Raw genomic sequence first — 14395 nt, forward strand, 5'->3', positions numbered from 1 at the left:
GTCTCCCAGGATTACTATGGGCATTTCCACATCCCCCACTGTGATCTTGTGGTCTGGAAAGAAAGTCCCCGCCTGCAGCTTTCTGTACAGGCCACTGTTCCTGAAGATGCGTGTGTCATGCACCATTCCAGACCAGCCTGCACTGATGTCCGTGAAATGCCCCAGGTGATCCACAAGTGCCTGCAACACCATGGAGAAGTATGTCTTCCTATTGATGTATTCTGAGGCAAGGTGATCTGGCGCTAAAATTGGAATGTGTGTGCCATCAGTTGCCCCAACAATTAGGGAAACCCATCTCTGCAAAGCCATCCACTATTTCATGCACATTTCCCAGAGTCACAGTCCTCCACAGCAGGATGTGATTTATTGCCCTGCACACTTGGAATAATACAGCTCCAACAGTGGACTTCCCCACTCCAAATTTATTTGCAACTGAGCGGTAGCACTCTGGATTTGCCAGCTTCCACACAGCGAATCACAGAATATCAGGGTTGGAAGGGACCTCAGGAGGTCATCTAGTCCAACCCCTTGCTCAAAGCAGGACCAATCCCCAACTAAATCATCCCAGCCAGGGCTTTGTCAAGCCTGACCTTAAAAACTTCCAAGGAAGGAGATTCCACCACCTCCCTAGGTAACACATTCCAGTGCTTCACCACCCTCCTAGTGAAAAAGTTTTTCCTAATATCCAACCTAAACCTCCCCCACTGCAATTTGAGACCATTACTCCTCATTCTGTCTTCTGCTACCACTGAGAACAGTCTAGATCCATCCTCTTTGGAACCCCTTTCAGGTAGTTGAAAGCAGCTACCAAATTCCCCCTCATTCTTCTCTTCCTCAGACTAAACAATCCCAGTTCCCTCAGCCTCGCCTCATAAGTCGTGTTCCAGTCCCCAATCATTTTTGTTGCCCTCCGCTGGATTTTTCCAATTTTTTCACATCCTTCTTCTAGTGTGGGGCCCAAAACTGGACACAGTACTCCAGATGAGGCCTCACCAATGTCGAACAGAGGGGAACAATCATGTCCCTTGATCTGCTGGCAATGCCCCTACTTATACAGCCCAAAATGCCATTGGCCTCCTTGGCAACAAGGGCACACTGTTGACTCATATCCAGCTTCTCGTCCACTGTAACCCCTAGGTCTTTTTCTGCAGAACTGCTGCCTAGCCATTCGGTCCCTAATCTGTAGTGGTGCATGGGATTCTTCCATCCTAAGTGCAGGACTCTGCACTTGTCCTTGCTCAACCTCATCAGATTTCTTTTGGCCCAATCCTAATTTGTCTAGGGCCCTCTGTAACCTATTCCTACCCTCCAGCGTATCTACCTCTCCTCCCAGTTTAGTGTCACCTGCAAGCTTGCTGAGGGTGCAATCCACGCCATCCTCCAGATCATTAATGAAGATATTGAACAAAACCAGCCCCAGGACTGACCCTTGGGGCACTCCACTTGATACCGGCTGCCAACTAGACATGGAGCCATTGATCACTACCCATTGAGCCCGACAATCTAGCCAGCTTTCTATCCACCTTATAGTCCATTCATCCAGCCCATACTTCTTTAACTTTCTGGCAAGAATATTGTGGGAGACCGAGTCAAAAACTTTGCTAAAGTCAAGGAACAGTATGTCCACTGCTTTCCCCTCATCCACAGAGCCAGTTATCTCATCACAGAAGGCAATTAGATTAGTCAGGCATGACTTGCCCTTGGTGAATCCATGCTGACTGTTCCCGATCACTTTCCTCTCCTCTAAGTGCTTCAGAATTGATTCCTTGAGGACCTGCTCCATGATTTTTCCAGGTACTGAGGTGAGGCTGACTGGCCTGTAGTTCCCTGGATCATCCTTCTTTCCTTTTTAAAAGATGGGCACTACATTAGCCTTTTTCCAGTCATCCGGGACCCCCAATCGCCCTGAGTTTTCAAAGATAATGGCCAATGGCTCTGCAATCACATCCGCCAACTCCTTTAGCACTCTCGGGTGCAGCGCATCCAGCCCCATAGACTTGTGCTCGTCCAGCTTTTCTAAATAGTCCTGAACCACTTCTTTCTCCACAGAGGGCTGGTCACCTCCTCCCCATGCTGTGCTGCCCAGTGCAGTAGTCTGGGAGCTGACCTTGTTCTTGAAGACAGAGGCAAAAAAGCACTAAGTACCTTAGCTTTTTCCACATCCTCTGTCACTAGGCTGCCTCCCTCATTCAGTAAGGGGCTCACACTTTTTCCTTGACTTTCTTCTTGTTGCTAACATACCTGAAGAAACCCTTCTTGTTACTCTTAACATCTCTTGCTAGCTGCAACTCCAAGTGTGATTTGGCCTTCCTGATTTCACTCCTGCATGCCTGAGCAAAATCTATATTCTTCCCTGGTCATTTTTCCAATCTTCCACTTCTTGTAAGCTTCTTTTTTGTGTTTAAGATCAGCAAGGATTTCACTGTTAAGCCAAGCTGGTCGCCTGCCATATTTACTATTCTTTCTACACATCGGGATGGTTTGTCCATGTAACCTCAATAAGGATTCTTTAAAATACAGCCAGCTCTCCTGGACTCCTTTCTCCCTCATGTTATTCTCCCAAGGGATCCTGCCCATCAGTTCCCTGAGGGAATCAAAGTCTGTTTTTCTGAAGTCCAGGGTCCGTATTCTGCTGCTCTCCTTTATTCCTCGAGTCAGGATCCTGAACTCGACTATCTCATGATCACTGCCTCCTAGGTTCCCATCCACTTTTGCTTCCCCTACTAATTCTTCCCAGTTTGTGAGCAGCAGGTCAAGAGGAGCTCTGCCCCTAGTTGGTTCCTCCACACTTGCACCAGGAAATTGACCCCTACACTTTCCAAAAACTTCCTTGATTGTCTGTGCACCGCTGTATTGCTCTCCAGCAGATATCAGGGTGATTGAAGTCTCCCATGAGAACCAGGGCCTGCAATCTAGTAACTTCTGTTAGTTCTGGAAGAAAGCCTCGCCCACCTCATCCCCCTGGTGATTGCAACGTGCTTCTCTACTGAAAGGGCAGCTCTCATTCTAGTGTCCTTGCGCCGCAGGTCGGGGGCCAGCTCAGCACATAGCTCCATGAAGGTTGCTTTACGTATCCTAAAGTTCTGTACCCACTGGTCGTCATCCCACACCTGTATGACAATGCGATCCCACCAATCAGTGCTTGTTTCCCTAGCCCAAAAGTGACCCAGTCTACCGTATGCAGCTGCTCTGTGAATGCCAAAAGCACTGATAAGTAGCTGCTGTTCTTATCACACTTGGGTGCCTGTGATTCATCCTCTGCCAGTAACTTTGTGAGTAACTCTGCTGCCATGAGCGATGTCCTCATGACAGTTAACAAGTCATAGGAGAGAAGTGTGGAATCCATCCTCTCTCACTGCAGATGCTGGCACGCAGTACTGACTGACAGATGGAAAAACAGCATGAAAGGAAAGCCAGAACGGTACGAAAGGAAGCCAGAAACCATTGGAGCGCTGAGACACAAAGTGGTACAGGACGGGACATTTTGCACATCCCAGGATGCACTGCACTCCGTTTTTGCCTTCCCACAACACCTAGCAACAGATGGTGCTGCCAGGCACTGCGGGATACATACCCACAGTGCATTGCTCACGTTGTCGACAATGGTGCCCCGAACGTGGACACGATCTGTCAACAGAGGGAGCAACTATAGACTCACTTTCGCAACTTTTGTTGTTTTTTTCGTGTCGACATTAGTTCCATCGACAAAATTTACCAGTCGAGAGAAGCCCTTAGATCCTTCCTACCTTTTTCACACAAAATTCACCTTCCACCCCGGGAGATTGATTTCCTCCCTGAAGGCTGCTGCTGAGCACAGCTGAGAAGCAAATGTAGTGGAAAGAGCTTGGAGCCTTGTATCTGAAGGTGGCAGGGTTGGGAAAGATGCTGCTGTAACAGGTTTACTGCTGTCTGTCCAGTGCTGTTAATATTTGGCAAGAGACAAATTACCTGGGTGAAACAACATCCCTCCCAAAAAACCTCATCACAATCTCACACGCTGCTCCTTCCCAAATCCATCAGTCATTCCAGCCCACCATCCCTCCTTCAGCAATGCTTTCCCCTTCTCCAGCACGACATGAAGCCTCTTCACAACGGCTCCCATAGGTGCCAGTTGATAGTGGCAGAAGGTGGGGTGGGCTGCAGCCTCTGCTGGCAGCAGTATATTACATGCGGGAATGTCTTGCTGGCTAATCTGGCCAGACGGGGGGCAAGTCCCTCTGGCCATGCTCTGGGTATTGAGCTGGGTGATAGGGCCCTTTCGGCTCCTGAAGTGGGCAGAGCTCCCCTAGTTCATAGTCTCCTTAGGCTGGCTGAGGAGGAAGGAGGCCCGTGCTCCATCCCAGTAGCCACTCTTCAGCGCGGAGGCCTGCAGAAACCAGCGCAGAGGGAGGCAAGGCCGGCTATTGCGCCCACAGCTCTCCCAGTGGCTGCGCAAGGGGGTTTCCATTGCCAGGCCACACAGAGCAGATGCAGACTCCCCCCCCCCCCCGCGGGTGGCAGACGTGAGGGTGGGAAAGGTGAGGCCTGCCCCAGCCAGCCCACACGGGGTGGGACTCGCCCCGAGCAGGCTGGAAGCAGGCGCGGGAGGCGAGCAGCAGCCTCGGCCGGACAATCCGTGCTGGGCACCCCCCTGCAGCCTCCCCGCGCCTCGCACTGCAGAGACTGGCCGCCCCCGCCGACAGGGGCCGCGCTCCGACCCCAGCCCTGGGCACAGCGGCCCCGCCCCCACAGCACGCGCCGGAGCCGGGAAAGGGCGGGGCCCTTCTCCGTCCCCGCCCTTCGGAGACAGGAAAAGGGGGCGGGGCTTTCCTGGCGGGGCTCCTCTTTGTCCCCGCCCGCGCGTGCGGCTCGCTTCCGCTTCCGGCGCTGGGAGCGGGCGGTTTGAAGGCGGGGGATGGCGGGCGCGCAGTACGTGCCGCCGGGCGCGGGGCTGAACGCGTCGCTGTCGCTGCTGGAGGCGGCGAGCAGCCCGGGGGCGGCGGCGGCGGCGGCGGCGGCGGCGGGCCCGGAGGAGCAGGAGGAGCTGCCCATGGTGTTCCTGTGCGCCGGCTGCAAGCGGCCGGTGGGGGACACGCTGGGCTGGGTGGCCAACGACGAGGAGACCGGCTGCGTCCTGCTGCGCAGTGAGTCCCCCGGAGCGTGCCCGGCTCCAACCCCTGCCCCGCCGCTGTCCGAGCCCCTTCCCTCCGCCCGCGGCCCGTGGCCGTGCGTGACGGTTGGTCCCCGTCTGTCTGTTGCAGGCGCCTCCCCCAACGTCTCGGTGGAGAAGGAGCAGAAACTCTCCAGCCGGCCCGGCGAGTGCGGATGGTGAGTGACCGCGGGGCGGGCTCTGGCAGCCGGGGCGGCCAGGGAGACGGGCGCCCCCGAGTCAGGGCTGGGGTAGGCCCAGAGCATCCCCCGCCTCGGGCCGGGTCAGCCTGCAGGGGCGCCGCTTGAGCCGGCGCCGAGCTGACCCCCCCGCTCCGTCCCGTCCCGGGGTCCGCTGAGGGCTGGTTTTGAAACGGCTGGTGAAGGTGCGGCGTTGGCGCTGCTGTTGGGCCTTGCTGCTGAAGAGACTCTCCCAATCCGAAGGGTTTGTGGCTCGGTGACTTCAAAAGTGCCCGCTGCGGGCATCTGAACCCGGGAGCAAAAGTGGAAGAAATTTTGTTCAGTTAGTTCATAATCAAAAAGGCCCAACAAATCTCGGCTAATTAATAGGCGAACTCTCCTGTAAAAGCCCGCATAGGGCAAGTGCAAAGGATCTTGCCTAATAGGACAAAAAAACGTAGATACTGCTTGGGAGGGAGACGGGGGGTTAGGAATAACCTAAACCAGAACACCCGTTTGGAAGTCGGTTTTATCCAGGATAGTCTAATGTGCTCTGCTATAGAGATGAGGAATGTTCCTTGCTAAAATCATGGCTAGGGTTCAAAGGTTGTATATTTGGAATACAATGAAACAAAGATGTATGTGAATCTAGTCTAAGAGTCGGAGTGAATGAATTAGAATCAATTTAAATGTTTTCTAAAGAAGTGGTTACGTATTTGCTTACAGCATGATTGAAACTTTGTTCTGTTCTGGCTGTTCAATGACCCTTGGGAACATCTACAGATGCACCCCAAAACATCTTGACTATAAGCGAGACTTATTTTGCTTCAATGTTGACTCTATTGAAAGGTAAGGATGAGACCTGAAGGTCCAAGTTGTCAGATAAATATGCTAATTGGTTTTTGCCTTTTAGATTGAGACAAATAGTTTGGGATCATTACTAACACTTTTAGCAATCGGATAATTGTGCAAAACTTGTTAGGGTGAGGATGGGGGTGGGTATTTGGAGAAGGTTATGGATTACCCCTCTAAATTCCTTTTCTTCAAGTGCAGTGTTCTCTGTTAATGTCTCCTATACCACAGCACTTAAGTTGTGAAAACATTCCATGTACAGTATAATATTGCCTAAGACCTGATATTTACATATCTTGGGTGTTCTTTTATATAATGCAACTCACCAGTGCATAAAATTACACTAGGTACCCAACACAGCCAGAAGGTACCTCTACTTCCAATCTCATTCCAGAGACATTGCACATAGATCTGAATCCATTCGCTCTTAGTGACCTGTGGTATCTATCTTAAGTAAAATTTGTTCCATTTAACCACAAGGACAAAGTGAGCAGGATGACAATGTGGTGGTGAAATCTAGGTGTGCTGATGCATTGGCCTTGTGCTTAAAGCCGGAAGTTCAGGTGCTGATATAGCTACAGTATTTGAAACACATTTTTCATTGTGCTAAATAGTTAATTTAAAACTTTCTTCAGTATCTAAATCCTGGATTAAGTTATTCTTTAACAGTGTGGACTGATTTTAAATCTCTTATCTTGTTTTGTATTTGTACTTTTAATTCTTTTCCTAAGGCATGGTTCATTCTCATTAGTTGCTAACCATTAAAGCATGTTGTTTTGCAACTAAATATAGCCTTTATGCTAAATTTTGTGCATTTTGCTAACTAGGAGAATACGCTATCTATATTTTTAACCAGTTATAGCTTAATATAAATGTATTGAGAGAGTTCATTTTTTACTTGTGATTTAATCATTTCTGTGGAAATTCAAATTCAGTTAAGATGCACAAAATAGATTTTTGAATTCTTTTAGTTAAATAAAACTACCTTAAATGTGTTGGATACATAAGAAATTATTATTAAGAGTTTTGCATTTACAACTAACCTAGTAAACAAAGGAAGTACTAGCTTTAGTTAGTGAAGTGATCTGATTTGTTCTGGTCACCATGTTCTTCATGAGTTTAGAACCAGCAGTTCTTCTTTGAGCGCTTGTACATGTCCATTCCCACATAGGTGTGTGTGTGTTTTCCCTGAGCACTGTTGCTGGAAATTTTTCCCCTAGCAGTATCCATCGAGATGGGTCTAGACCCCTCTGGTGCTGCGTGCACATGATGCTGGTATGAAGGACCCTGCTGACCCCATTTCCCTTCTGTTCCTTCTTACTGCCTATGATGGTTGGCTGGAATCCTTCATTGCTCTTAAACCAATTGGAGAAAATTGCCTTTCATAAATATGTAATTGTAAATAGTTGTTATAGTTTTAGATAGCTCGGATGCCTCCGCACTTAACTTGCAGGATTGTCTGCCTTGCTAGTGTCGGGGCATCGCGGGTTTCAAGCCCTGCACTACCTGCAGTAAGTTATGCCCCTGAGCGACCCACACTTGAGTTGTCTCAAGTGCCTGTGGGAAGCTCATAGGAAAGACCACTGCCAAATCTGCAAACACTTCAGGTCGCAGACCAAGAAGGACCAAGTGGCCCAACTGAAGGTCCTCATGGATGCAGCCTTAAAGACTGGCTTCGGAGCTGCGCTTGGACCCAGCACCAAGCACCTCAGCTTCAGTGTAGAGCATTGACCTGGGACTCTTGGCACCTATTGCCCTCCCCCTGTGCCTAAGAAGTAGTACTGCAAGCACCAAGAGAAGACCAGGTCTCCGGTGTCAAAATCGAAGGGAGGCAGGGAGAGAGCAAGATCCGCTCTGGACTGCTTGTCTCCTCTGGCACCACAGCATCAGGTGTTGGCAAGTCCGATGCTACAGCAAGCTGCTCTGACACCTACAAAGCAGCAATGTCAGAGTAGACAACATACTAGCCAGTCTGCGGTGCATCAACTCCTGAGGCGTTCACAGCAGCCAGGGACCATCTCACCCTACTGGTACTGGGATCCCCAGAGGAGCAAGACTCTGTACCACCAGTTCCACAGAGAGGCAGGGAGCCACCCCCTGAATCTCACCTGGTGGTGTGACCACTGTCTAGGTGGAAGCTCCTGTTATCAGCCACAAGATTGCCTTCTCGACTGTCTCCGGCTCTAAGCGGCACGACACTGCTCTGGTCTCCGTACTACAGCTCAGAGCCTTGGTCAAACTTGAAGGTCAGATCCTATTCCCCTCTGTGACATAATTGACATTGCGGCTCTCTGGGCTGTTCGTACTATACTACGGCCCCGTGTTCCACAGTACCACCAGGAGCATGGTCATAGGTCCATGACGATACAGTGGCCCTTTTGGAACCCTTGAGGACTTTCCTACCTCATGGCACCCCCTCAAGGCACTCGTACTCCATTGTTTCGGAGGTGAGAGCACCCCCGGCATCGTGCAGGGAGACTCCGGTACCGAGCCTTGGGAGGGAGCCAACTGGGCCTTGGCGGACACTGAGGAAACTACAGAGGCTCTGCAGTCTGCCTAGCATCCTCTCCAGACAAGGCATTAGTGACACCAGGGGCCTCCCATCCACAAGACAACAACAAATCCTCGTACTCCTTGTGAAAGCGGGTAGCCTCCAACTTGAGTTTCCAAGTAGAGGTGGTCAAGGAGGTTGCACATAGACTCCTGGACATCTGATCACCAGTGGGACCCTCTAGAGTGGCCCTACCTCTGCATGATGCCATCATGAAACTGATCAAGGCACTGTGGCAAACCCCTGCCTCTCTGCCTCTGACAGCGAAGTGCACAGAGCACAAGTATTTTGCACCAGACAAGAGGTCTGAATTCCCTTTTTTCTCGCCCTTGCTGGGATCCCTGGTGGTTGTGGCTGCAATAAGAAGGACCACCAGGGAAAGACTGCTCCAATGCCTAAAGCAAGGGAACCAAAGAAACTGGACCAGTTCGAATGGAAGGCATGTTCCACAGGGGGTCTTCAACTTTGCATAGCGAACCAGCAAGCCTTGCTGGGGCATTACGATTTTAATATGTGGGAGTCCATGATTAAATTAAAGGACCTTCTCCCACAGGACTCCATGCAGGAGTTTTCCTCCCTTGTCAAGGAAGGGAAAACTGGCTCGTGCCTTTCTGCATGCTGCTGATTCTGCAGCCAGATTAATGGCTACTGTGGTGACAATGCAGAGCAGTTCATAGTTGCAGACCTCGGGGCTACCTAAAAAGGTGAAAGAAATGATTCAGGACCTCCCGTTTGAGGGAACATCACTCTTTTTGGAGCAAATGGATCACAGGCTGCACGGCCTCAAGGACTCAAAAGCAACCTTGAAATCCTTGGGACTTTACGTGCCAGCAGGGTCAAGAAAGCAGTATAGGCTACAAGACAGGCTGCTACTTCTGTCAGCCTCTTGCGCAGGGCCAACATAGGAGGAAAAATATGGTGTTTAGACGCAGACCTCCTCCCCTGTCTTTGTCAGCAGGCCTCACTCAACCCGGACCCAGGCACTCGGGATCTGTTTTGAGGAGATGTTCCAGGTTGGCACTGCTATCCTCCTGCATTGGATCCAGCTACCCCCCCTTATTTTCCAACCGCCTTTCCTACTTCTCGGGTGCCTGAACTCGGCTCACATTGGACCGCTGGGTCCTTAACAATAGAACTGGGTTACACCATCCAATTTCTATCTTCCCCTCCACTCCGTCCCTCTTCAGGGACTCTTCTCATGAGCATCTGTTGCAACAGGAAGTCCAATCCCTTCTTTCTGTGGGAGCCCTAGCTCATAATCTAGTTCAGGCTCACATGAGAAGGAAGGGGTCTTACTCCCATTACTTCCTAATCCCAAAGTCACAGGTGGGCTCAGACACATTTTAGACTAATACCTCAAGAACTTAATGTTCTGCATGGTCTCCTTGGCCTCCATCATCCCCTCGCTGGATCCAAGGGACTGGTATGCCATCCTTGATCTAAAGAACACTTACTTCCACATTTCAATCTTCCACTGCCACAGATGCTTCCTAAGGTTTGTAGCGAATCAAGCCTATTACCAGTTCCCGGTGCTCCCGTTTGGCCTGTCGGCTGCCCTGAGAGTTTTCATCAAATGTGTGGCAGTGGTAGCAGCTTTTCAAAAAAAGGGTGGGGAGTCAATGTCTTTCTGTATCTCTACACGTGGTTAATCAAGGCCTGCTCCAGAGATCCCATCCTGCCTGGGACTTGAGCCTCATCCTGTCAAAGCTCACCGGGCCCCCGTTTGAACTATTAGCGTCATGCTTATTGTTACACCTTTCCTGGAAAGTGGCCTTCCTGGTGGCCATCACTTTGGCCAGAAGAGTTGCGGAGATCTGGGCCCTCATATTGGAATCCCCATACACAATCTTTAAGGACAAGGTACAGCTGTGGCCACACCAGTTCCTTCCAAAAGTTGCTTGACTACAGTGGAACTGAGACAATCACTGGTATTCTACCCTAAGCTGCATGCAAATAGAGAAGAACAGCGTCTCTACTTGCTGGACGCCTGGAGGGTCTTAGATTTCTATGTGTAAAGGACCAAGCTGTTCCGTAGGTCTTCTCAACTATTCATAATGATAGCAGAAAGAACGAAAGGTCTCTCCATCCCTGTACAGAGACTCTCTTCACGGATCAACTTGTGTATCCGGGAATTTTACAAACTCGGACATCCCGGCCCCAGCTATCCTTACAGCTCATTCTACAAGATCCCAAGCTGCCTTCGTGACTTTTCTAGTGCAAGTTCTGATTCAGGTCATCTGCAGGGCAGTGACCTGGTCGTCCAGTCACGTAGTAATGATGCACTATGCCATTATTCAACAGGCTAGAGAGGATGCTGGCTTTGGCCAGGCAGTTCTGCAGTCAGCCTGTCCTTAAACTCCAAATCCACCTCCTGTATAACTGCTTTTGAATCACCTATGTGGGAATGGACATGTGCAAACCTGCAAAGAAGAAAAAACGGTTACTTAACTTTCCGTAACTTGTTTTTCAAGATGTTGCACATGCCCATTCCAAGACCCACCCCCTGTCCCCTCTTTGGAGGCGGTCATCAAGAAGAATCTGAAAAGGAGCAGGGTAGGCAGTGCCCTTTGGTACTGCATGCATAGGGCACTAGAGCTGACCAGATGGATACCAGTAGGGGAGAAATTTCCAGCAACTGTGCTCAGGGCGCGCACGTACCTACATGAGAATGGATATGTGCAATGCATCTCGAACAACAGTTACAGAAAGGTTAACCATTTTATCTCATTCTCTTATACCTAGTTTTTTATTCATAGGTTAGAAGAGGAAACAGTGTCCTTGTCTGTGTGTGTGTGTTTCAACTCCCAACTAGTTTAACTTTGAAAAACTGAAATGAAAAAAATGTTCTCTGCACCTGCAGAAGAGGCTACCTCTGTTAAAGGTAGTTTAGCACTTCAGCAGACTGTTCCAATATAAAGAACGGGAGTACTTGTGGCACCAATTTGTTAGTCGCTAAAGTGCCACAAGTACTCCTGTTCTTTTTGCGGATACAGACTAACATGGCTGCTACTCTGAAACCTGTTCCGATATACTTCCACTAGTTCAATGGTTTGAAATCTTTAAAACTTCACAGCTTACTGTTACTTTAATAGATCACAGTAAGTTGAGACCTTAACATAAGTTGAGGGAGGGAGCGAGGGAGAGAGAGCTCAGTGGTTTGAGCATTGCCCTGCTAAACCCAGGGTTGTGAGTTCAATCCTTGAAGGGGCCATTTAGGGATCTGGGGCAAAAATTGGGGATTGGTTCTGCTTGGAGCAAGGGGTTGGACTAATGACCCTTCCAACCCTGATATTCTATGATTTTAAGTTGTCATAATTTATTTTAACTGAAAAAATTAATTTTTAAACTAGTATGATTTAATTCTGTTTTTATTTTTAAAAAATCAATATTTTACTGTGTGATTAATAGCATGAGTTTTTTTGATCACTGCAGCACTTCACTCTGTCACTGTCATACTTTTATTGCTAAATGGTCCTTTAAGTTGGTTTCCTTGTTTTGCATTATGAATGACAATCATGTGAACTGTAACTCTACTATATTAGTTACATCCTAGGATCATCAGAAAAACAAGCTGTAACTGATGATGAACCTTTAACTCTTGAAAGTCGAGCTGGCTTAGAAGAGGCAATAGAAAGGGTAAGATTTCATTTTAAATAATTCAGAGTTGACTACAATTGAGGAGGAAGATTTACAGCCAAATCAATAATAATCGCACTTAATCACCTATGAGTTTAGCCAGACTGATCTTAATTTTTATGCATATTATCATGTTTCATTTTTAGACAGTTAACTATAGCCTATTGTGTGTATGTAGTTCAGAATTTCCCTCTAGATACAGTTTTTACAAACAAACTTTTCACTGATGCATTTTTGGATTTCTTGGATCAGCTTGGTTTGAAGCCATAAAGTAAAAATAATTGTATTTTAAATATTTTTCTAGTGTTATACAACAGAGATACAAAATATTTTTAACTATGGAAATGCCTTCTTTTGAGCCTGTAGTCTGGGCTCCTATCATTCCATAATCTTGCAGCCAGGACAGTACTGAAGAGAACACATGAACAAAACTTCTGAGAGAAGCTAAACTTGTAATACAAAAGATGAACACAGTGAAACTTTCAGCCAAGTGTCAGATAACTCTAGGATAGTTGTGGGACTACATCGCTATATTAGTTGTCAGAATTAACTGAAGCTCCAAACATTATGTAAACTCTTACTTTTAGTGAGGATGGTGAGTAAAGATTGAAAACAGAAATGTAATGGATCTCCTGTGGTCAATACTAGTTATGTAGCTATCATTGAGCTAGCATTATGATGTTGATTTGTTTTGTCTTGTAAATTCATATTTCTGGGAAACTATTTTTCCAATTCACTTAACAGGCAGAAACTATACTGAAAGCACTGGAGGCAAGACTGTCTGTAGTTGAATCAAGTTTTGCATTACGTCATAACAGCTGAAAGAAACTTCATGTATGTAGCTTATTACTGGGAACGCTTCATGGAAAGCTTGCTTTTATAATCTCCAGAATCAGTTGGAGTGCTGCAAAAGCCTTCCTGTGAATAGCGCAAAAACTGCATCAGTCTTTCTAATGGAACAAAATACTGACTTGTGGATGATGTATGTGAAATTGAAATATTCCCTTCTGCTGACATCCATGCTACCTTTATATATGGGTTTTTTTCCTGTCTCCTGGCCCATGCTCTGGGCAACTTCTACCTAAAAGGGTAGTTAAATAGATTCTCCTGAAGCTGACTAGTGCTGTTTGGATTTCAGCTAGCATGACTCATATCATGGTATAACTTGGGTAGCCCTTTTGCCAGTATCTGAGAGAGTCATCCAGAATTATCTGCTGAACTGACATCTATTCAATTTCCTAAAACTAAAGTAACAAGCTAACCCTGAACTTTCTTAGAGAAATGATGATTGAATTTGTTCATCATTTTGTTTTATTTTTACAGCCTTCCCTTGACCTGTGCTGCCAGGCATTGAGCAGTAGGATTTAAATGTAGCAGGTTCTGCATTCTAGCCTTGGGCTGGCCAGAATTTATTAACTTTCTTTACTGGAGACATTTAAAAAAAAAAAAAAAACCCAACTACTACTACTTTATATAGAACATCTTGGGGGAAAATATGCAGTTATTGTGGAGCTTAAAAAAAATTGTGAATAGCCCTTCAACCTTCTTTGAGATAAAAAACAAGTTTAAATTGTATGCTTAAATATAAGCTAAACTCAATATATATAGTTAAGTGCTCTAGTCTGAGTGTTACCTGGTTCTGATATCAATTTTGTAATTGTTTGATTTTTATTTAAAGGGTTGTGTTCTAATATCTTGCAAAACTTAGAATTAGTTTATAAATTTGTTTATGAAACCAAGGTACTTGGACAATCAATGTAAAATGTTTAAAGTCTTGTAAATACATTTCTAATAAAAATAAAAAAGAAACTAGATCAATGATTTGCTGGCTTTCTTACTTCAGCACTTTCTGTCCCTTGAAACTTTGTGCAAATTGTCAAACTACAACATTTTTGTTCCAAGTATAACCTAAGCTGTGGTAGTTAACACAGATTTGTCAGCAGGCAGCGGCACACTCTAATCATAATCAATCAGTGAAAGCAAATCATGTTGTTTATCTCTATTTTTCTGTTTCAAATAAACAGTGAACACCAATTTATTTGCAAAAGG

At 47.2% G+C, this 14395-nt stretch overlaps 1 protein-coding gene across 1 annotated transcript; it reads left to right on the forward strand.

Annotated features, from left to right (window-relative positions):
• The first annotated feature begins 4838 nt into the window (after positions 1–4838).
• On the forward strand, positions 4839–14167 carry MIS18A (MIS18 kinetochore protein A). The gene is made up of 5 exons (XM_038412539.2): positions 4839–5123; positions 5241–5307; positions 6034–6156; positions 12253–12346; positions 13091–14167. Exons 1-5 carry the CDS (start codon positions 4895–4897, stop codon positions 13166–13168), a joined length of 591 nt encoding a protein of 196 aa, XP_038268467.1. The 5' UTR covers positions 4839–4894; the 3' UTR covers positions 13169–14167.
• The last annotated feature ends 228 nt before the right edge of the window (positions 14168–14395 follow it).

Source organism: Dermochelys coriacea, chromosome 1 (assembly GCF_009764565.3).
Source record: "Dermochelys coriacea isolate rDerCor1 chromosome 1, rDerCor1.pri.v4, whole genome shotgun sequence".
Lineage (NCBI taxonomy): Eukaryota > Metazoa > Chordata > Testudines > Dermochelyidae > Dermochelys > Dermochelys coriacea.